This window comes from Nicrophorus vespilloides, unplaced genomic scaffold (genome assembly GCF_001412225.1).
Source record: "Nicrophorus vespilloides isolate i.1.1-1 unplaced genomic scaffold, Nicve_v1.0, whole genome shotgun sequence".
Lineage (NCBI taxonomy): Eukaryota > Metazoa > Arthropoda > Insecta > Coleoptera > Silphidae > Nicrophorus > Nicrophorus vespilloides.
The window spans coordinates 337,419-363,363 of record NW_017098910.1 but is presented as its reverse complement, the minus strand read 5'-3'; the positions used below and the strand labels follow the sequence as shown (position 1 = coordinate 363,363).

Below are 25,945 nucleotides of genomic sequence, written 5' to 3'. Positions count from 1 at the left end.
TTCAACCTGTAACAGACATAATTAGACCCATTCGTGGAAGTTTATAAAAAGTATACAACGAAAACCTTTGCAGTTGCAATCATTCTTCTAATCATTTATATAGATACTGATGATGTTGAAACTTAATAAATTAAATTAAATTTATTAAATAGTTAAAAAGTGTACAATATAATTAGTAATTTTCTGAAATATTAGAGAAAAACATGACTGGAGAAATCTACAATAGAGATGACTGTGAAGAGGAATAATAGTAGTATCTTCATATGACTAAATGTATATTTCAAATTAAATTTGCAGACTTCATTTCATATATATTATATAACGATTTTGAAATACACCCACTGAAATATCGTTTCCTTTACTACTTACATGTTTTTGTCTCCCACTCGTTCGGGTACGCCACGCCATCTCTTCCTTATCGTTCCTTCCTTTCAAACGTTCACAATTTCCCTATCTTTACACTCGTGGATTTTGTAAAATCGTTATTTCTTTCAGCAGTTTACAACCTTCACAACATAAATACCATTTAAATTCATCTAATAATAATTTATATACTTGATACGTGAACCGTTTAATATCAGTTTTGTTTACAAATGCATTTTATTTGATTTAGTTGTAAATTATTACCGATATGGTAATGATTTGTAAATTCTGTTTTTTTATGTGTTTTATTTATAAAAATATTATTAAACAATGGACTTTGTTCTATGAATTTCAAAATTTAGATTGCTCATGCGAAAAGTAACCTAATTTTATTAGCACACTTACAGCATTCGCAGATTTTGAAGCAAATAAAGAAACCGCTTGTAACTTGATTCAAGTTTAAACATTAATTGAAACTTTTCAAAAAACAATTACAGTAAAATGTTTTTTTTTTATTATTAAAAACTAGCTGCATTACAACAGCTGTTTCAATTGTGTGAATGTGTTTAATGACTAATTTAATCTACTTATAATTTATAATGAATTCTAAAATATGCAAATTATTGTGCTTGAAAAAAATATACGTTGGCATTAAATGGACATTTCGTATATTTTAATAATGATTGTCTTAATGTACTTGTTTTATACGTATAATGTATAAAAAAAAGTATGTAGCGTGTATAAAAAAAATACAACGTAATAATCCTACGGGTAAAAGGGCAAAAGGTGATAGCTTTCATATTTTATGAACCCTGAAATGAAAAACGACCGTACATTTAGCTCTTTTTAATAATATATTAGAAAAATTTGAATGTGATATAATTAAGCGACTTGAGAAAAGTTGGTATTTTGTATAATTATATAAAAAAAATGCATACAATTTTATTTGAGTTATTGATATTATGGATTAAATTATGAAGTGAAATTTATTTAAACTGTACGAGAAACCTGACGATTCGTACATCTCATTTATATTTGTGGGAGATTTGTAAATTTTAAAAAGTTCTTAATTATAATAATCAGCAATAAAATGGAGATGTGTCGAAAACAAATTAAAAATATATGATTGTGTAAACTGGAACGTGATTGGATTAGATTTGTGTTTAGCAACTATGAGAGTGATTCAGTGAGTTCGAAAGAAAAACTAGTTAAATTTGCATTTCGAGCAGCGCAATAAATTGTTTTGTATAATTGGACGTTTAAAATTGCACGAGTCTCGTTGAAAGAGAATGCATTATCTTTATGGTATTTAGAAGTCTCGCGAAATTACGACGGATAACACCAGACACGTGTACAAATGAGCCGATCGCAAATAAATTGTTATTATAAATTGCGGTTTCGTCAATCCGAACGAAATGAAATTGAAGAATTTATAAAGAAAAGAAAAAAAAATCGTTTCACCAGAAAAGCTTGATTACAATTTAAATTACATTAGTTAATTAATGATACGGCGGAACAAACACGTAATCTAATCGATTTTTTATTAACTTTTTTTTAATTTTTGCAATGCCATCAAAATTCGATTATTATTTTATATTTATAGCTTTAATTGGTTGTTAATCGTGAATTAACGATCTTAATAATAATTAATGACGATAAGTGCGTTTTCTATAGTTTATTTTTACGGTGTTATATAAAATGATTGGTGTGAAATGTGCGAATGCGAAGTGTTTGTGTTTGCCGAATCGTTATCGTTCAATTTCTGGTGAGATACGGCTAAATTCGCTTGAAAGTAATTAATATGTGAATGATAAGAGATCATGAGTCAAAATGCTAGAATGTTTGAAGATGTAATACTGATTTCATGTAGATTAAAAGTATTATTCAGACTAAAAAAATAGTGTTTAGCATTTCTTTTGTAAACTTATGTAACAACTAATTTAAGCAGATGCAAGTTATGTTTACAGAATTTACATTATTATTATAAATTTAAATTTTAAACAGTTTTGAATTTAATCGAATGAAAACAAACTTGCTTTATTGGTATAATACAAAACAAAAATAATGATAAATACAGAATTAACATCGCAAAGAGCGGCTTTGATAAGTACACAATACGGCAATAAATATTTTATAATAATCTATGAACAATTATGCAGTATATAACTTTTAAAACAGATTTGTTACATTAAATCCTTGATACATTGCTATCTCGGTTATTACAATTACAACAAATGTACTGTCAATCTACTGGATTAATAATAATTAATACTTCTGCATTGAAAATTATTGACGAAATTACTAATATGTGATGTAGATTATATTTTGTAATGTTTGTTGTAACGAAATCTTATATATTATCATATAAATCAGGGTTTGCCTATCTAAGTTGTTTTTTCTTTTTAAATATAAAAAATGGATGTTTTCAGGTCCACAGTAAATTTTGAGTTCAGAAACATAAGACAAAGAAGAAGTAATAATTTAAAATTTGATGGAAATTAATTTTTCTTTTCTTATATATAGTTTATAACCAAATTAAATATTTTAATACAAATATCTAAGTTGCGCCCCGCCTCAAGAAATTCATATTTTTTTGTAGTTAGTTACACATTGTTTCAAGGCTCATTGAGCTCTGACCAAAGTGTAGTTACACACAAAAATATTAAGTTACCGAAATAGAAATATTCTTTTAAAAGTATAAAGTTGATAAATAATTTTGTGTTTTAAATGTATAAACTTGATATCTGCGAATGTCTTTTGTTTTCTTTATAACTACTTCGATTAGAAAAGTGTGAAATAGTACAAGAAATTTTTCGTTTTTGTTGATATATGGTATTAAACAAATTACAAAATTACTCGAAATTTGTTCTCAATTGATTTGATATATAAATTTGGAATGTACAGAATACGTACATTTCTCTATAATTGGGTTCGATATAAGTCTTGAAAGTACAAAAACTTTTTTCATTTTGCTGAATTGTGGCAATGTAATTTACTACTAAATGAAACATTAACTTACGAGTTTTTAAATTACAGATTTTGTTTAGAATGATTTCAATGTTTATTTTTGACTAAATAGACAAGAATCAATGCTTTATTTTTTGTCCTTGCACAAAGTATGATTTATTTTCAATAATTAAGAATCTTTGAACGAAGTGTAGTTTTTGTGTATATATTAAAGATGGTAAAGTGTTATGTAATCTAACAATTAGTTAATGAAATAAGTGTTTGCTAGTATTGAATGTGTTAAAATAATTTATGTTAGAAAATATTGGAGTCAAGGATACGGTTGAATATTTTTGTCTGAAGATTTGTGATTACGACTATTGATTCGTTCGGTTTGTTGGGTTTGGTTATCCATCTGCAAACGTTCCATTTTTATTGGATTTACATCAATTAGAGAAGGAGCGTGGAAAATGCGCGTGGAAGAGCAAACAGGACAAGATCAACAATTCACATTTACATTATTTTGAAAATCAATTTGTGCAGCTTTGCACTTGCAACAGAAAACATCCTCAACTCTGTTGAATATTTCCCCAAGGTGAACCGTGAAACCCCTTCTTTTATTTTATTTTTCATATGCAGAGTCGCCTATGATTGCTTCGGGTAGTTAGTGTGTCTCTGTTTGTCGACATGTCGAGTACTTCCCAATGTTTATTTTCGAAGCAGCATCTGGTCTGGAGAGTTATTTAGTTTAGGCCATAGTTTATTTTTACAATCACCATTTGTCAACGAATCCATCGTGACTGTCCGATGTAAATTTGCTACAGAAAACACATAATAAACACGTATAGATGACAGAATCTGGCGACGCTAGAAATGCCGTTCGATGCGTTTTACGTAATGCCGCATTCTGATCGAAGTGCACGCACGTAACCGGAACTCTCTCTGGGATCTATATTCGGTCGACCTTTGGAGTTCACTAATTCGCAGGTGCAACGAGAGAACGATCGCATTGTGAAAGGAAAAACGAAGTTCATTTGCTACACAACGCAGTCTAGCGCATGAAAAAAGTTTGCAACAATAATTGGATTTGCAATTACCATTTTTTTTTGATGTTGTTGTACATGCATTGTGTTTACCGCAAATATCTCCAGTTTACGTAATCTAACGAGACAATGAACCATCTAATTTTGCACGCAACATTTTTGCAGTGAAATCTACAAGAAACATTTAGCAACGAATTATTTTGCAACGTATTTGTTTCTCAAGAATTTACACACTACACCACAATAAATAAACGATTAATTGAAATCAACTTATCAATAATTATTTGTTTCACACCAAATTACTCACTATAACAAGACGATTTATTGAAATTTAATAAAAATAATTAGTTGAGTTAATAATTCACAATTGTATAAAACTTTTGTATTAAAATCTCCAAGAAAATTTAATTAATTGGAATTTGAATAATAATAAAATTTACTTTATAATTTCATTATCATTAAAATTCAAGTTTATTACTTTGTTCTATATAAATCATTGCATTCAAAATGAAAGAAAAGTGACTTTAAAGCGAATTACCAAATATATAAACTTAGTTTAATTGAAAGTGCATTTATTATTTATATTTGTTTCTTAAATTGGGTCAAATTCTGCTAGTATTCGACGTTATTGCCATTCTTTTTATACATCCGATATTGCGTTCGACTCTGAACTTTTCATTGCGTTTCAGTAAACTTTTCATCACCATATATTTGGATTGAACTTTACGAAATTCTGCGCTGGTTTAAAATAAATTTAATTGGGTCAGTTCGTCTGGATGTGATATTATTCTTCAGCTATGAAATGTTTCTTCTTTTTGTAAATTTCATAACATCCTAACACTAGAAAATGATATTTTGAAAATTATGATTTATTTGCATTACTTTAATCAAAGTTGGTTTTTACACTAAGTATCAATTGCATCATATAATATTAATGACACTATAAGCGTTGGATTACTAAACATTACTTATATTTCAAAATGTAAATATTATGAGCTTGGACGAATGGGAGCAAAAGGAAGAATTTTCATTTATATTTTATGTGCTGTTGGTTGCTGAAGAAGGATGCTCATGTAATGAAGCGAAAATGTTGTTTTGCTAATGCGAATATAAATAAAGATATAGCAAACAGAATGGAAACAAATAGCAAACATTCAAATTGAATTGGGAATGTTATGAATAATGCATAAATAAAAATTAATAAGCATCGCAGCAACAAAGAAACTTGAAGAATGTAAAAGGGGAAACTTACAGGTGATTTCGACAATTTGTATTTTGTTCAAATTATCTTCCTGCTCCTCTATTTCTGCTCGCTCTTCTCCTTCTTCGTCTTCATTGAAACGATCGAATGAACAGAACAACGGCCATGCATTATTAATGCTGTGCGTTTATATTTAGCAATTCTGGCGCATTGCATAGAATATTGGATTAATTTATGCGTTTGCCAATGGAAAATACATCGAATGGTACCACGGCTGGCTTCAGTTAATTGTTTTGCTCGGCCAATTAATGTTTTACATATGCGGACTTACTACTACTAGCGCTCGGTGATTTCGGAACGAATCAGAGAAAATCCCGAACGATTGCATTATTATCCCACTCGGACGTAATCTATATCATGTGCATACAACAACAAAAACATTACTCGACATTAATTTTACGAAGTTTTAGCTGAGTTCTGAACAAAATCGAAAGCGAACAGAAAACCGAATCGGAGAAGCAAACATTAGAGAAAGAAGAAGAGAGAAAAATGGATTCGAACGTTTCGCTGCAGAGGAACCTGGATGTGCCGAGGACGGCGGACAACAAGAAGAACCAGAACAACACCGCTGGATCATCCGAGATATCTTCGGATGACAGCGATATAGAGCCGGACTTGGTGTCCACCATAAACCACAACACAATAAACTCACTGAATGCCTTAAAGGAAGTACTGCAGACTAATGGGAAGGAGAATCTGGAAGCGAACGGCAGTAGCTTCCTGCAACATTACTTCCAGAAACACACGTTGCCTTCAAGAAATGTGATAACCTGTAGACGCCTCTCGCAGTGTCGCGAGGAGGACGAAGATGAGGAGAAGAAGGATAAGGATCATGCAGCATCGGAGCTGGCCACGATCTCAGGCAGTGATAAGAGCTTATCCGAGTCGTCCTCGAGCGGATCCAAGTCGTCCGTGATTGACACTGTCAGCGGGCCGACGCATAAGTTTGTAGTGATGCGCACGAAGACCACGTCAGAGGATAAACCGAAACCTCCCGCGAAGGAACCGGAGAAGGTGAAGAAGTCCGCGGACGTGGCCAGCATGTTCTCCAGGAGGAAGTACTACCAGTCCAATACTGTTCACTTTCCTACCACCGATCCCAGGAAGCCTTCAATCTATTCCATCTTCAACAAGACGTCGCCGCTGCCGAGTCCTCACTACGATAGCAGGTTCTTCGATTCCTCTTTGATCGAGATGAAGAGCCAGACGAGCAGCGCGTCTACTCTTGACTTCGGCAGCAACGAGGACGTCTGGGTTCGGCGAAACGCTGCTGATATCAAACGAGTAAGTCATCATCTGAATCTTAAAAAAAACCCTCTAGCAGAACGAAGATTTCACACATCCCTATTTGACATTGACATTCATTATCGTAACCTCCAAAAAGTACATTGCTCTACATATCTAATATCATAAACCTTTCAACTTGATCTAAATAAGAAACGTAATTACTTCGTTACTTTGTTCTACGTAATGAAAAAAAGCACAAATGTATTAATTCAAAAACTATATATTTTTAATCTAAATAACATTGTTACTTACACACTAACGGCTCTCATCTTCTGTTGAATATTTACATATTGATAATCCTCGTTTTATTATTAATTATGGTATTTAAGGAAGGTATAAGCAATATTTTAAATATCAACAATGCTCATTGTTCTATTATTTCTTGAATCTAAAAACCTTCTTAGGTTACCTTCAAACCAAATGCTCTCGCCTTCTTCTTAATAATTGCCTATTCATAAACCTTGTTTCTAATTTAATTATGATATTTTAGAAAAGTAACATATTTGGAATGTAATTATGATAATGGTAATTTATGATTAAGTAGTTAAAGCATATGGGACTTAAACTTCATCCAATATGTTGATTATCATTAGAGTTTGAAGTTCGAAAGTAATATCTTCGTTGCTGCTATCCCCGTTACTATCCGAATTAAGTGTTAATCTACAAGTTACAATCATTTTGAAAGCGCCCTCGATCGATTGTCGTCCCTAGGAATTACGAAATAGAGCACAAACGTGAAACAACACCGGAATGACAGTGAGTCATGCTATGGCCAAAAGCTATTGATCACACATCAGTGTATGCTTGTTCATGGTATACAGGTTGCGGCATGGGCACTTGGTTTCCGGTAATCCGCAACAGCGAGATCCCTAATCCGCAATTAAACACGCTTGCTCATGAAGAGTGAACAGCAAATAAACTTATCCTTTACGCGATAATTCAGCAGCAACTCAGTGCGAGAGCCGCCCAAGTGAAAACATGTTGTTGTTACGAATGGAAAATTTCACGTTCCACTTCTTCGGCAGCTCAAAAAGCAACTGACCCAATTCGTCACAATGCGAAATCACATTCTGCACAGGGGTCTCGTTATTGACGTTCCATCACATTGGACACTTGTTATTTTTGTTACAGAACGAATGAATGAATTTCGAATATCTTGATATTTCCATTATGTACGATTCGGAGGTGCATTATCCTCGGTTTTGGTTTACGTTCAAATGATTTACGATTAAAATTAAACTGCCACCTATCACTTCCGTAATTAGTACCAATTTTGTTTGTATTCAAATTGTAGTCCCATTAATTATCTATCGCATTGATTGCCTGTAATCCCATTATTTTTTTCCACTGTGCTTCCGTGTTGATCACCGTTGATTACAATCATGCCTCCTAATGTACGTATACTATTCCAATAAAAACGTGTGATTGATGGATGTGGAAATGCATGGGAACGTGGGCTGTAATTTACTTTAATCATTCCAATCGACAAAAGCGAAATTACTTTGAAAGTTTTGCCGGTTTTGTCCTTTTGCTATTTGGTATAATCACGAAACCATTACATCAGTTCTCGCACAGTTTTCATGTTGTTTCAGGAATATTTGTAACAGTTGGAATTTAGAACTTCCTTCGAGCAACTTGCACGACGATGCCAGTCTTTGCATAACAATTAGACCCAAAATTGATTATGCAAATTGTGTTACTTCTTCAGGCAAAAATATCACTAGCCTCCATACAAATGTATACTCATAGTTTTTTTTGGGGATCATCATTTGCATTCTAAAACACTTTCTTTAAAGAAACGTTTCTGTTTTTGTTACAATGTATAATATGACTTTAATTGGTATATTTATTATTTTGATTTTGTATTGCAATTGTTATGTTGAACGAAGAAACGAATAATATGAAAAGAACGTTATTAATTTGGTTCGATATAAATATGTGCGTATTTATATTTGTAGACGTTTTCCGTCGACCGTGTTAAAGGCAAATCGCGAAAAGAAACTATTTTAAGAATCTATAAATAAATCGTATTTTCTTATTATTCTAAAATATATTTTATATATTTTGAAAATTATATAATGAATTAAATAATAATAATAAATAAAATTTATTGGGCTATAAGGGCTATTGACCTCTGAATTAAAACTTTTAATAATTGATAAATAATTATAAACCTTTTTCATTCTAATTATTAAATATTGTAAAATAATTTATTGTGTATTTTGCTTGAAGAAATTAACATAAATAGTTAAAACTATTTTTCATGCTGACTGCTGAAGAATAATATAAATAAATGAATGAGTAATAAAACACTGACCAGAACATTAATATCGTGTATAAAACTATTATCTTTACTATTATATAGATGAGGATTCGTATAAACTAGTTTCGTTTAACAACTCGTATACTTAATCAAGGATAATAATCATAAAATAAAGAAGTGATGAACGCTGGTTTGCTGCATTTTACTGCAAAAAGTGCAATATAATTATCTTTAAACAGCACTTTAGCAGTTAATAAACGTTTTAATGGTGGTAACGAAACAAAAATAACAGTAAAATACGTATGCTTAATGTTAAAAATAAAACCTTTAAAGGCTACTTTTTGTTTTGATGTTTTTCGATCCTAAATTTAACATTTCTATATTTTGGGAGTCAATTGCAAGTAGACAATGAATGAAGGATTGAAAACAAAGCATAAATCAGATGTAAGTGGAAGCTCATAAAGCAAAAAGAAGATACAAATCTATTTGCATTCAATGATTTATTGATGTCTGTAGAGTAGTACGGCCTGAATTAATGAGAGAGCTTCTCTGGAGAGCACTATTATTATGATGATTCGGTAATGAATTGCATAAATTTGAGTTTGCCCGGAGGATGATCCATAATGCATTCCGAAACTGGAAATCTTGTTGTTATTATTACCCGAGTACCGAAATAATACCGCTCGAGAAAACAATCAATAGATGATGAGTGGTGGGCGGGCGGTTGAAGAAGTTAGAAGCGTCTCGAGAGGATAACTTCGATAATCGTGAGAAGACATTAAAGTTTTTTTTAACAAATTTTTGCGCAAAACGACAAAGCTGTTATTACATTTCACGATTATCGAGCGAGCCACGTCCTTGAGCTTCTGCTATCTTAATCAAATACGCGTAATCTCAAGGTTAATTAATGACTAAATACTTTGTTTCGTTCGTTAAATGCGAGGAACAATGCGAAATGCAAATTATTCTTTGTTTTTTTGGTTTGGTAGCGTTCGTATTCATCATGACGATTGAACGAAGTGAACGTTTCGTAGCACGTTAATTGCAATGTGCTCGAAATGAAATTTTGTTCAATTTGGCGCACCCAGCGAGGAAAGCAGCGTTTCGCCAACAGTGCCAATTAAATTTGGCACATTTGGCGCTCTTCCTGTTTCCGGATGTGACGTAAGCGCGATAGAGCACTTTCGTGAACGGTCACGCACTCTGTTCATACGTTTTTTTCTCATATACATATTCCAAAAGATTGTATAATGGCGTAATTTAGAGCAGCTGCTAGTTTTCTAACAAATGATTATTTGAATTATACCTTTTAATAATTAATAAGGATGAACTCATTTTTATTGACCGTTTTCATTTACAATCTATTCTTATTTTTACTAATTTATTTTGAATTATAATCACTTAACTTATCCAATATTAATGAAAGTTTCAAAAATCTTAAAGGCAGTTTTGTACCGTGTTCTGTGCTGTACATTTAATTGTATTATTAAATTCTGTGAATACTAATGCGAACTACGACAGTAATTCGATACGAACATAATTTTGCAATTACGTAACGCATTGTTGTCGAATAAAATTAGCTGTTGGATAATATATATATCTTATCGGTATCTATTGTTAAGGACTTAACAACATAGCAACCTGTCGGTGCTACTTAATTATGTTTGTACCAGACTAGTTTCGTAAATATTATATAAATTTTATGAACGTTATTCAAATAACAAAGTTTTATTTATTAATCTTGCTTGGTTACTTGAAGAAAGTTTTCTGGGTAAAGTTTGTTTCATACAAATATTGAATGTTTATTGAATAAATTTTAATTCAATAAACATTTAATCAAATTATAAAAAATAAGTTTTTTTTATATAATAGTTATCATTATCCAACTAAAATGTTATAATGTTACAATTTATGTATATATTTATTATTTGTATGATAATTTTCAATAACCAAATCAAATTTAAATCAACGATAATAATGTTAATATTTATATAATGTTATATAATAAATTTGGGTTTTAATGGCATAATTTAATTAAATTATTGTTATAATAATGAACGGTGCTCGAAAACAGTGAAGTCGCACAAAAACACTCAATATTTACACGATTATTTGTGGTTATGATGTTCGCACTTGACGTAATAGCCCGAGCGATTGCGTAATTATTAATTATAAAATGATGATTTATTAGAGTGTAATTGGCCGGAAAAAATATACGAAATACGCTCATCGCTTTGTTTCTTTTTTTCGACATGTCAAAACAATTATTTTTTACGTTTCTGCTGTCTTTTTTGTAACAAGTGTAATAAACTTAGTTTACATTCAAATTAACTACAGTTTATTTTATTGTATTTTTAATATTTTTGTATACAACATTACCATAGCTTAGTCCTAGAGACTTGATATAAAGTGAAAGAATCAATATTTTTTTTTAGAATTTATTTGTATTTTTCTCAATTAAAATTTATTGTGTTTTTCTGGACTGATCGAAGCCGAACACTGTAGCGAGGTAGCTGTATTTTATGCGATCCGGTTTTCGGTATGTGCTTCAATCCTGATGTTGTTAGTTGATGTCACGTTTGAGAATATGTTAAAACATTTCCATAATGGTTATTGTTTATTATATATATATATATATTTAATTAAATGTATGCTCGATCATTATATTATTAATTAACGATTCGTTACTAATTAACGTCGATGTGAACGGAATTGCGATGCGTTTTAATGCGAACGAATTCTCGAGTTAATCATCTGCTTGCCCTAATTGGCTGTACATTGAAACAAATCGTAATTTAGATTTTTCTGTTAATAATATGGAATTATTTATAATAAGTGTACTATTATATTTAATACTAATTACTATTATATTTAATACTAATTACTATTATATTTAATACTAATTATATATAATAATTAGTTTAAATTATAATAAATATAAATTGAAGTATGATTTATTTTGACATACAAATTGTAAATAATCCTGTATAAATATACAGGAAATTAGTTTGTAATTGACAATTAATGCTATTCACTATTTGATCCGTTAATTAGTTTTTGAAATGAAATTGTTTTTGAAATATTCTGGATTATGATTTCTATTTTATGGATACTTTTAATGAAATTTTGTTTTTTAAAGAACAGTAGTAAATTCTCCAATGTATTCATCAATTTACGCGGGAATTATTTTTGTTTTAAATGTAGTTTGTGTTTAGACTACGCAACATATGTTTGTATTGGAATAACTTTAGTTACAAGGACATTGCATAATAGTAGCATCGATGGTGTTTCAGGAGTTGATTGAAATCGTGCAGATGTTCGTGTCGCATTGAATGTAACCCACATAACAATTAATTCGTGACTGCTTAAGGACGATTTTCGCGGCTCGCTTTTCGCTGGAAAATGCATTAATTAATGGATCGGTCGTGCCCTTGACAGTGCGGACAGACGGACGAATGGACGGATGAGCGCGTGCGAATAATAAAATTCCGTTTTCGCACTAATTATATTTGCACTGGGTCCATTAGCATTAGCACATCGACCAAGCAATTACATTAGCACATTAAATAATTCACTTCTGTTTTTATTTGCGTTTCGCGAAAAACGAAATCGATTTGTTGAAACCAAATAGTTAAAATATCTTACACTGACTTTTGTTCCACGTTGATATGTACTATCCTTATACTAGGAGTGGCCAACAAGTCTATCGTGAAGCCATTTTTGGCTTTATCTAACGATAAAACTGGATTTAAAAACAAATTTTTTCTTCATTTCTATCTTTCACTTTAACGATTTTCAATTAAATTGATTATGTCATTAGTTAAATTATTAATTATTTTACAAACAAGTTGGATACTCCTGCTTTATAATATATATAAATATATTTTCTGTCACTGTTCCAAATATTATTTAATCTATTCCAAATCGAATTTTGATACTTATTTAATATTGGATTTTAACGAGAATTGCAAACATTATATTTCTATTTAATTGACGCACACGTGAATTATATGGACTTTGCGTTACATTTTTATCCTGCTGCTTTTACAGCCAATTAAATGTAATATAATTTCATTAATAAAACTTTTGTATTTGTGCAATAAATTTGCAATAATTTGATCAACTATTTGTTTGCATTATACAGTTACATTTTTAGATAAAAAAGCATGAAAATATTCCTTTTGCATCATGTGCAAACAAGGTTTAAGAATCTGTTTACTATTGTAGCAACAATCTTGAAAAAGTAGTTCAGATTTTTTTTAATTTAATTTTAATTTTTGTATGTATTAGATAATATAAATAAATTCTTGACAAAGTTAGGATATTTACTTACTTTCAGTAATTATTTGGTAATAAATGTGTAAAAAAGAAGGATTTTTAAAATGGTCAAATCTTTCATGTTTTATTTTTATGTTTCCAAAAGCAATTATAATTCTGGCATTTCCTGAAGCGATTGAAACTATTTTACAGAATTAACCCTATTGATATTTGGTGATTTAGAGAGTATTAGAGGAATGCGTGTCGTGGCTAGTAATTAACATTCCCTGGCCGACGAGGATTATTCAATTTTGCAACGAGATTATTCGAAATTGTATATAATATCAATTGATTATTAATTCTCAGCATCACCATTTTAATACATTTCATTGTTGTTGTTGCAACGAACAAAAGCGATTGAACGATTATTCCCAGTCATGCGATGCGATGTGTGTGTGTGTGTATGCAGGAGTTAGCATTACTAGGAAAACTACATAAAATGTAATTATTTGTCGGGGAAATCCAATCCGTTTAGCTGAACTCAACAAAACATATGATTTTCCATTAATCTTCCGGAGTAAATTAATGGGCATGTGTTGGGCAATTAAAAGTGGTTTAAAGTTCTTTCGAAAGATAGAAAGAGAAAAATAAATTATGAACCGGCGAAATGTAAATAGAAACGTTGTTTCCCATAACATATTATCCTTTTTCATATTTATCCGCAGCATGTGTGTACGTGTTTGCTGTTTGAGCAATTTTTTTTAATTGATTCTCATTACGAACAGTTGTGTGTTTTGTTCATTGTTGTGTAAAATAAATGTAGATGGTTATAGTTAATTTGGACATATCTTTCAAAGAATGATCAAATTAATTTCATTTTAGATTTAATCATTGCAAATCAACTGAATTTTCTTAATGAGATATAAATTTAGAAGAATTCTATCAATTTAATTTAAGATTAAAATTCAGTCACATTAAATGAATTGAAGTGAATTTTCTTTCATGAAAGAAGATGGAAAATATCTTCAATAATAAATAAAAAAAAATAGACAAATGATTAAAATTGTATTCACAATGATCTAAAATACAAATATAAACTGTATATCTTAGATTTAATTGCTTTGTTTTCACTGAATTTTCATAAATATCTGCAGAAATTAGAAAACAATGTAAAAAGTATAAATTAAATGTTATTAATTTTACTATTTTATTTTATATATTAGCTAATATAGAACTAGCTAATAGTCTTCCTATTGATGAATACAACTATATTTCTTATACATTTTCACAAATCATAATATCTTTTCAATCACATAAAAAACTTTCCATTTGTTTCATCCTGGATAAACTCAATTTCACAAATTCTATATAAGTTGTGACATAAGCCTAAAATTGTATACATTTTTAATACACATTTTTATTTTTTGTAGTAGTTTATTTCATATAACAGTTGGTTACTATAATTCCAATTTTAGTTGTTTCATGAATTTTGGTTAAAAATTAGTAGATTTTTTTCAATATTTTTTTAGTCTTTTTTAACAAGTAATGGTTTTGTTTGATAAATACAATGAAAAAGTCGTTAATAATTAGTTAATGACTGTATATGATTTGAATTAGTTATTGATTATATATCTTATGAGATTTAGGACTAGTCGTATCAATTTCAAAATGGTAATCTCGTCATTTCATGTAACCAGACAGACTAGAAATTAACATAACAACTTTTGCTTCACTGAATTAAGTAATTCGGAGATCTAGAAATAGTGCATAGACATTACCTACATTTTAATTTCATAGTCAAGGAAATGGTGTCAAATTTGAAATTATACAGTGGAAACTCGATTTTTTAAAGATTTCTTATTTAAATCTTTATAACTGCAATTAAATGTATAAAAACAATAAAAAAAGAAATTCTTTCAATTTTTTTCTGATCAACTTCATTTTTAAATATCTGTTGAATTTTTGATAATAAATATTGGATATTAAGTTGTTTGTCGTAAACATCATCTAATTGTAACTTGTGATTGCTTGACGTGTAATCAGCACGTTTTTTTTGTGTGTAGCTCTAAATGAGAAGATCAAACACCTGGTTTTTGTTGTAAAGAATCCATGCGGGGGATCGTCAACGAAATCGTGACTCCACTTAATACATATTCGGTTTACGTAGAGAGGCAAAAGAAAAATTATCTTCAATTATGTTGAGCCAGGTGAAAATTTGCGACACCTCGCCTACATATTTAGCGATTCTATTTCTGATTTCCAAATTAATTCACCACTAACGATTCGCGTAAATATTGATCTAGGGAGAAACTGAATTAACAACACACAAAAAAAGTAACGTGCATATTATGCATTTACAGTGTCAATAACACGTCAAATTTACTTACAAATATTTTTTATTTACTTTTTAAATTTTCAAATTGTTTTGTTCTAATTTTAATGTAAATTGTTTTTGCAATTAGAGAAGTAGACAGAATCTGGAGATTGGATTGAAAATAAGAAAACTCATTAAGATTCTTACAAAAACTGTGATTATTTTAATTGATTCATATTTTCAAAATCAAGTTGCGAAGTTTCATATAATAGTGAGAAACACGTGAATATAATCAAAATTTGTCCATATAATACAACAAAAGCTTACTGACATCTCATTATGTCACTAGCTTCACTATAATATTGTTTACTATTTTTTTTTGTGTAGATATATACTAATCAATATTAAAATATATTTGCTTTACATAACAAAGGTCAATGTTTTGTTCATAGTTGATATCTGTTGTTCAGGTACTTGATTAAAAAAGATTATTTTACTATGCCAACATTGTGTTACAATTATCTATCATTTTATCTGTACATATTTTCGATCCTCATTATTTTGCTTGATTAAATTTACCTTTAATAATATCTAATAATAGCGTTGTTCTAAGTAAATATTTAATTATTGATCTAATTAAAATACATCATTATAAAGCAACAGTGGATTTGTAATCTTGTTAATTTCATATATTTATTCTTTCATTCATATGAAAATTGATTCGACTATAAAAAATGTTCGCCGGTAAAGAAAATCCGATAAAATTCGATCAGGCAAATTGTTCCGATGATGTAATATGCTGAATAATAGATGTATGCAATGAATGGATGAAACGTTTCGCTCAAATTACATTTGTTCTGTAAATAATACACAAGTCCACGAAATTGCGGCATTATTCCAATATTTCGATCTATTATAATCGGACAAGTTCTTTTATAACTTCCAGATTTGGACTTTTAACACAATGGACTTTTGATGGAAATAATGAATGTGTTGGAAAAAATTTATTGAACAGAAAAGGGAAAATTAACGAATATATAAAAATAGGAACGTGACGCAGTAATTGCTATGGTAACGTCATTACTTTTTTTAAAAAATTGATTAATGTAATTGCAATGTGATTATTCGATTATCGCATTACAGTCATAACCGTCCACTCTTGCATAAGATTTGTTTTCTTTTAAAAGAAAACAAATATTGTTTAATTATGTATAAAACAAATATGTTTTCGTTCCAAATTCGAATACTTGGAATAATATTTAAATATTTTAAATTATTCAATTTTGATTCGTTTTTTTAAGATTTTGATGCATATTTTGAAATTGTTGTAATTTCTATAATAATTAATATTATAAATTTAAATTATTCCTTATTTCTGATCAATAACAGTTGTGTCTCAATAAAATTTGAAGTTGAAGTTTCGCATAAATGGACGAAAAGTGTTCATTGTTGGAATGAAAAATGAAACATCTAGATTATAAAGAATCTGTCTATGAATTACAAATAATTGCACACACACAAAAATACAAATAACAACGTGTTTTTCTATTGTTTGCAGAAATGTTATTGTATTTCTCCCCCTTTCTTGTTGCTCTTTGTAAATCCCGTTTCTTTCAAAAGGTCCAACATATGTCTAGCAAATAGGGAAGTAATGAACTCGACTTGTTGCTGTTGCTGTTGATGAGAGTCATTATTTCTAATACATTGACTGTTTGGATTTAATGTTTATAACGCTCGTACGTAATCAGTTATTCTTTTCTTAAATTAATTAAAGTGTGTAGAAAATTGCATTTTATTTATTTGCGCGTATAAATGGTAAAGAAACTGTAAAATATTATTAATTATAGCAGAAATATGTTCACTCTACATCAGCGTTTTCCAAACTGTCGCCTCCTTAGGAGGCACGAATATTAGTCACAGTGACAAATTTTCCAAGTTTTATGGATGAATGATTAAATATTTTTAAGAGAGGCGTAGTAACATCAAGTTTGGAAACTACTGCTTTACATTATTGTGTAGTCTTATTACATTTATTGTTTTAAAAAAATAATATTTTCGATTTCATTGAAGATAATTATCTTGAATAATTGATAATAGTTTGTATTTATTATATTCAGCAGAAGATTACATCATTTATGATAATTTGATTTAATGAACTGAAGAAAGAAACTGTCACAACTTTATATTTTATTTTTTCTATAAATATGTTTGATTGGAAAAAGGAGTTTTCATTGAGGAAATAACCATACATTCAATTACCAGCAATGTCAGTGTCTCTCTGTTATTAATTCCGCATCGCAAATCGCACGTTTGATTCATCAATCTCCATTGAAACTTGCTCTTTAATAATCATCAACAAATTGAGACTTGTTGATGTATTTTCGTTTCTGCAATTCCAATATCTTTCTTACCTATGAAACTATTCAAATAGGTTTATTAGTATTATTATGATAATCTCGTAGCGTAACAATATATTATATTCAGTCGTCATTATCCAGGTGTGTTTTGCATCGTAATTTCAACGTTATTTCGTAATGATGGCATGTAAATATGCAAATCGCTGGAATTTCTAGATTTTTTTTTCCAATAAGTGTTATTGAAATGGGTCAAGACTTTTCTAACTAGATTACATTTAATAATATTCTCGTTAGGGAAATAATAAAGCAAAAGATACAGACGATTCAATTATGTATTTTTCTTGTAATATTCTCTTTTATCATTGATTTATTGAAACATTTGTTAATTAAATGTTTACCGAGAATTGGAAATACCTGGAATTACTTATTAATATTTAATGCTCAGTTTCCTCGTTGCAATTGATTTGAATTTATTATGATACTCGGAAGTTAATCATTTGTAATTTTGAATAACATATTAATATCAGAAAATTAAGTTCTTCACGAAAGAATAATACTTAATTTCAATATCTAAATAAAAGTGACACGACAAAAAAATTGTTTTATTGATTTTAATATAGATATTAATGATGATTTAAATTTATGCTAGTTTTAATATATTTAATCAAGTTATATAAGAGACAACAAATGGAACTAACTTTTACAAATTCCTGCTTTGTATCGAGTTTATCGTTGCTACAACTTTGTATAATAACATATATTAAGATTATCTCTTTTTTTGTGTGTGTGCTAAGGTCAAGAACTTTTCAAGTGTTATGTAAATACGCGAACGAAAAAAAAAGTGTATTCAGAATGAAAAAAAAAATGTACGTTATGAATGCGAATGTGCAATAAATAAATCAAAAAGACAGGATGTGTGTTTGGTCAAGTTCAAGGTTGGCCATTATCGCGACATTTATCAATCGGTGCAACAGCAATAGTCTGGTATCGCCCTCCATCGGTGTAAAAAGCAATACGGATTTATTTGTTTCCATTATTCCAGTCGATTCGCCAACATCCAGATTTTTGGGCGTGAATCAATCGTTCGAGCGTGGAACTAAATGGAGCGAAGCAATAACGCTAATGGCCTTTGGCTCTTATAAAATTGCATTTACATTTAATTAGCGTTGATGGCAAACGACGGAATATATTAATCTAATGATGGAATGGGCCCATATGCGTTCATCACTAATGAAAATGGCAATTATTTGCATAAATCTTCAGCTTGTACTTTTTTTTTTACATTTATTCATTACAAAATCAACGAATGCAAAGTTCAAAACGCATTTTTTTGCACGTCGTTTAAATAAACACATGTGAATTGCGATTATTATTCATATGCACAGGGTGAGTCAACGAATATACGAGGTAAATGTGTTTCGTTTCATTTTGTACAATGTCGTGAAATATAAAATAATTAATAATTTTATATACATCATATGCTGCTGGGCATATTTTATACAGTCAATTTAAAATTAATTTTCATAACTAAACATTTTTACTTTCTCATTACATTTAATGGCAATTTATCGATTTTTACAAAGTGCAATACAGAACAATACATTATTGAAAGCATCAATAGTTTTAATTATTAAAAAAATGTATTTTTCTAATTTGGGATTTTATAGATTAACTCTAAACTTTTTACATAAGAACTTGTATTAGCACATATCTCGATACAACTAATTTTATATAATGTTATTAATAACTAAGATATAGCGATTGTTCGATTTGTTTTAATGTCTTCACCTTTTATTTAATTACTGAACAACCATGAATGCTAATTAGATCAACAGATATGCCTATTAAAGATAAAACTACGACCTTTCTAACTTACCTACAGCTATGTTTGTGATATTTCACGTTTTACTATACTAATCAATACATTATATCCCATTATTTTATTTTTTGCTTTTTTTTACATAGATAGCTCTAAGACTATAAAACTTATTACATATTTTATTATTACATGAGAATAAGTGTTCTTTATATCAAAAGTAATCTTAATGAATGACTCAATAATGATGATTTTTTAATACTACTCAGGTCTTTGCGTTTTATTTAATTACTCGATTATATAATTAAATATGCAAATTAAAACTAAAACTATAGCTTTTACATTTTGTGTCACCATGAAATGACAGCTGTCACAATGTGTCAATGCAAGGAACTAGTGAAATACTAATAATGGAGTCGCAGTATAACTATAAACAAATAGGTTGAGAAACGTTGTTCTACAGAATATTATAAACTTTTCAACTGAAATATATGTTAATTTAGTTTTATTGAAATGTTTAAGGTATTAACTTTATTTTGAATATATTGACAATAATACTAAATAGAAAGTCGATATTTTTAACTTTATATTGCTCTTTGATACTTTGATTAATTCAATGTTAATCCACCGCGATTGGAAAACCAAATGACAATAGACACTAAACGATTGAACTAGCTATTTGTTTATTCACCTCGAATCGTTTAAATGCAAAAAAAAACAGTAATAGATATTTAGAAACCAGTTGCTTAATTCCATTGACGTATTTGTGAAAGTTTCGTCGATCACTTTTGTTTGTCGATTCGTACAATTGTAGTTTTCCATATTTTTTTCTACCATCAAGAAGTTTGTATTCACTTCTTGATTATTATTGTTGTTGTTCTTAGTATATTAATATTTGCTGCACATGTGCGAATTGTATTGGATGCAAGCGAGCGCAATCACGCCGAAGAAATCTAACCTTGACTTTATAAAAGAATCAAACGCATGAACGCGATGCATGGCAAATATACTTAAGCTCGGTTTTTAATGTTTACTTTCATGCGTCTCTAAGGTTTGCACACATTTGCATACGAAAGTGCTGTGTGTGTTTACTTAACCTCCTCATCATCATGATCACGAATGCAATCATAGCATCTCGTACAGTGTGTCACATGCGGTGCAACCCGTTGAATAACATCCAATTTTTCTTTTGGAACAACGGAAAACAATTTTTTGCAAATATTTTATTTTTTGTTGTTATTATGTAATGTTTATTGCTTCGCGTTTTTTTTTTCGGGTTTTATTTTTATAACCCAATGAATTATTAATTAAGAGGTGTATTTTTAGATTCGCATCTACACGCTAATTCGATACTTATTTTCGTCCAGAATCGACACATACACACACATGTCGTTACGTAACGCCGTTTACATTCGCCGAGCGTTCTAAACACAAACAGAAAAACTGTAGCTATCCGACTTATAAGCAGTTCCTTCACACCGTCGTTCGTTGATTATTTTTCTAATATTCTTTAAATCATAAACATTTAATAGACAACTAAAATAATTGTTTTGAAGCATTTTTAGAAACTTTAGTTTAATAATGTATGCCTTATATGTTAAGTAATTGTGCCACATAGATTTGGTGATCATCGTGGAGCTTACATCATCCATTCATTAAATATATTTTATTAGCATGTAAAAGATAGTTAAAATGATGATTCATTTTTTTTGCGTTTAAAAAAATCTATCTTAAGAAAATGATACAATTTGGTTGACTAACTAGCATATTTGTATCAAAATCATTGATTATTGGAATACTACATTCATATAATTTATATTGGCATGTTAAACACATAAATCCATTGTTTACAATAATGAACTGTTTACATAATTTAGTTTAACCAATGTTATGAAATATATGTTTTAATTATCCCAAATTTATGTGAAGCCTATGTTAAAATTAGGTGACTAATGTGGGGAATCAATTTATTAACATCAATCAAAATATGACAAAATTCTATTGACTATTCATTAAATGATGAAAAAAATGTTTTCCACATATAATTAATAATTGTCCTATTCTAGATAATGCATTTGGATCAAAAAATGTATTTAATTATATTAATTCCATCCACTATTGCTCTAATTAAGTATTAATTAATATTGAAGCTCTAAACAATTTTGTAATTGGTTCATCCGCATTTATGCCTCGGTTATTATTATTATTATTATTATTATTATTATTAGCGCTAATAACTATTGGAATTTGCGGATTTACAAACCGCCGGAGAAATTCTATACGCATTTCATTGTTGCACGTGAAAACCACAATAACCTCATTCAAAGCAAAACTTGTGGAATAATAACAACGTAATTATTGTGGGTTTCAGTAAATATATATTTATTGAAATTTATACCCATTGTCTTACTGTAATTAGTTATGATCTTCTATAAATTGTAACTAGATAGTTATATTTTTTTAATTTATAATGTACACTCTTATATATTGTTGTAAATAATCATTACTATTCGAAAACATTTCTCAGGATTGAGAAGATCTCACTGATTAGTACGAAAACCGCAGTGTATGTTTTTTTAATTAATAAACATCAGTTTTCTGAGATCTGGGATAATAATCGTAAAAGTAGATAAACGCACGACAGAATATATTTGCACGTACAATATTTACTATGTTTGTTTTAGTGAAAGTATTTTTTGGTTTACTCATTTTTTATGTTTTCTGAAAAGTACAAGAGTATTAAGAATAATTGAATAATCATATTTATTTCGTTATAGTTTTTTTGTAGTGATGTGCGAGTGGTTTAGTAAATAAAATGAGCTATAATTTGTTTGAAATGAATTAGTTTTCAGAAAATAAAGCTCGTTAATTGCTATTTAAATTTGCAAGTATTGAAAATGAAATTAAAATTGTATTGTTTTTAGTTATACATAATTATTTCGTTCTTATTATACAACAATGATAGAAATGAGTAAATTTCAGAAAATAATGCACGTTAATAAGAATTTAATAATATTAAAATAAATATCATTCTGTAACGGTATCTTTTAATTTACTCTTTCAGTCGACATCTATATTAGCGTTATTGTTCTTTGTAGATGTAGACAATTATTTCTTGTATGTTATATTAGTTACATTTGCGAGTAATGAAATCGGAAACTCGAACGATGTACTAATTGCAGGAAGCTACGAGATGTTTAAATCAGGTTTAGTACTTTGACCGGAAATGGAGAAATAGTAAAGCGAGGAGATTTGATGATTAGATACGCGTATCCTTTCAAAAGCTATTAGATTTATGAAGTGCGAAGGTCCGTGCAAGAAGTTTAATTAAGTAATAAGGAAATGATGGAGTTGAGACCTTGAGGAAGAAAAAGTGGAAAATGATGAATGAGAGAAACGAATCTTTTGATTAATTAGAAATAAATATCATTATTCTAATGTATTGTTACTGAATATTGGTTAAATTATCTTGAATTTTTTAATTGTATAAAAGTGCTTAATTGAAATTAGTTTGTTTATAAGAATGATTGTTGATTGAAGGTAAATTGAAAGTAATTTGAATAATTTCATGTACATATGTTTTCAATATGTTGTTATAAAGCAATAAAGAGATAAATGATTTATTACCCGCGTCATGTCGTCGGAATTTGCTAATTTCCTCCGTATGAATATGGAAATTCTTCAATGTCGTAAACAAATGCAACAACAACAAAAAAGAAGAAAGAATGGTCATTCATGACGATGAAAATTTAATAAGCGAATGATCGATACACCTTATTAATTTCAAAACGATATTCAAGTATACGAAACTTCAGTAAAGTCGATCCGCTTATTACAGATAATTAGAGGACAGACGTACGTAATGCATGCAACGTTTTAATACTTTCCTGGAATTTCGTGGAATTCCGTGCACCAGACGCTATATCATGTCCTCGTAATTCACAAACAAAAATGGATACAAGCATAACAATTTATTTTTAAATAAACGGCATGAATGAATGAAAATGGCACAAGTCGTAACTCAAAATCAGTTACGATTAAAAACCAATTTAGATACCGATATTTATGATTTACGTTATGCATCATAAATATATCAGTCGTTTGTATCGATTTGTCGCTTTAAACGCGTTTTAATTAGACTGTTCGTGTTGTTTCTTTTAAATTTTTGTATATGTTTTATTTCTTTTGTTATTGTTTTTAGTTGTTGACATCTATGTTTAGACCTTTCGCCTCTTTCAGTTGACATCTATATTTGCGCTATTGTTGCCTTTGCTCGTTTGCATTTCTATTTGTCATTTATTTTTTAAATATTTCAAGTAGAACAACGCTGTTAAATAGAAGGAAGCACTTCTGCTTTGTGCACGCATTATAATGCAACCGAATACATTATTATCCTTCCATATTCTAAACTTAGTTTTATCCTGCTGCTGCCGCTGCTTCTCTCCGCTTTTCTCTGCAGTGTTACGCGACGTTTTAACGGGTCCTGTTCTCCAGAAGTTTGTTGCACATTATTCCCTCGTCGTACTATTGTCTTCAGCCCGTGCATTGTGTCTAAACCAATTAAATTTTCCTTGCGATAAACGAAGTTCGTTTTACCTCGAACGCAATCAGTTTTGTCGGAAATTTTCTACACAGCAATATCTCGCATAGTCCGGATTCACTATAGTCTGGTAAACATAAATTTTCAAAAATTATAGTTTTTTTCTCAAGTTTCTTTTTGTGTAGTTTATTTTTATACAGTTTTAAAGTCCTCGATTAATTCGCTTCGAAAAAGTGCGATTATCCGGACTATGTGAGGTATTGCTATAATCGAAATCAAACAGTTTGTTAATTCGAAATTATACATTGCAATATAGAATTTTTATTATTTAAACGTTTGTTAAAGACACATTTGCGTTTATGGTGATCATTAATCTCGAGATTTACTTATTTCGTTCAATGTTTAATTGGAGATCATGATGCACGTTTCTTGGAATAAATATAACATCCAGTGAAACGTAAACCTTGTAGTATTATTTTTTTTTGTACATGATCATTATTCTCTAGACGTAAACAACTTTATAATCATTAGTTGTAGACATTACATTTAAAAAAAGTTACGGCATTTTGTAAAGTAAACTATAATTATTTTTGATTAATACAAGATATACAAAAAATAATGAATGAAGATCAAAAATATTCACATTTTGATCTAATTATAAATATGATTATATTTTTTTTTGTTGCTTTTAAATTGTTTTGACAAATTATCTTTAAAACAATTGTAGGTATCAAAAATGTTAAGAGTTTTCTTTCAATTATTTGAAAACATTAATTTTAAAGCACTTTATACATATTTTTAATATAATTTGTTGTTTTAATGCTCAATTCTATGGTTATTCCTAACAATTATACAACTAACTTGCAAATCATTAATATTTACAAATGTTCAATAAAAGTCGAAATTTCTATCTTTTATTACCAATAAATTAAATTTATTAGTAAACGTATAAAACGAAAATAGAAAATGATATTGTTTTTAAATGTAAAGTAGAAAAAAGTTATTATTGAATAAATGTGAAAAACAACTTTATTATTGAACTGTTATGGTATCTAAAGTAATGCAATTTATAAGTTTTATTACGATATTCAGCTAAAAATATATATTTTAATTAGAAGTGCAAAAAAAAACGTATTGATAAATGTAGACTAATTTATCAATAAATTATTTACAATTATGATCAAAGTTTAATTGATTTGAACAAAACGTTGATAAATATATACATTATATTTATTTGCATCTATAATGCGTTTCATAGAAATGCAATTTTGTTTATTGTGTTCATAAAAATTTGCGCGTTAATTATTGACATTTAAATTGCTAAATTTAGTTTACAATTACGTTGCATAATTTCAAATTGGATTGTTGTAGTGTAGGCAACCAAAGATGATCCAATGAGTTGGCCAAAGCGCGAAATGCATTACAATAAGAAAATAATAAGAGCAGTGTTATTTTCATATATAAATGTTTTTTTATATTTCACATAACTTAGTTGTGT

The 25,945-nt window shown here is 29.1% G+C and overlaps 1 protein-coding gene across 2 annotated transcripts in view; it reads left to right on the top strand.

Moving 5' to 3' along the window:
• Positions 1-25,945, top strand: part of LOC108563529 (5'-AMP-activated protein kinase subunit gamma-2-like) — a 99,212-nt gene that overhangs the window by 6,443 nt on the left and 66,824 nt on the right. For both annotated transcript variants that reach the window (XM_017922230.1, XM_017922229.1), the window contains exon 2: positions 6,024-6,897. In XM_017922230.1, the coding sequence (XP_017777719.1) occupies positions 6,103-6,897 (795 nt within the window). In that variant the 5' untranslated portion in view covers positions 6,024-6,102. The remainder of the gene's footprint in view (positions 1-6,023; positions 6,898-25,945) is intronic.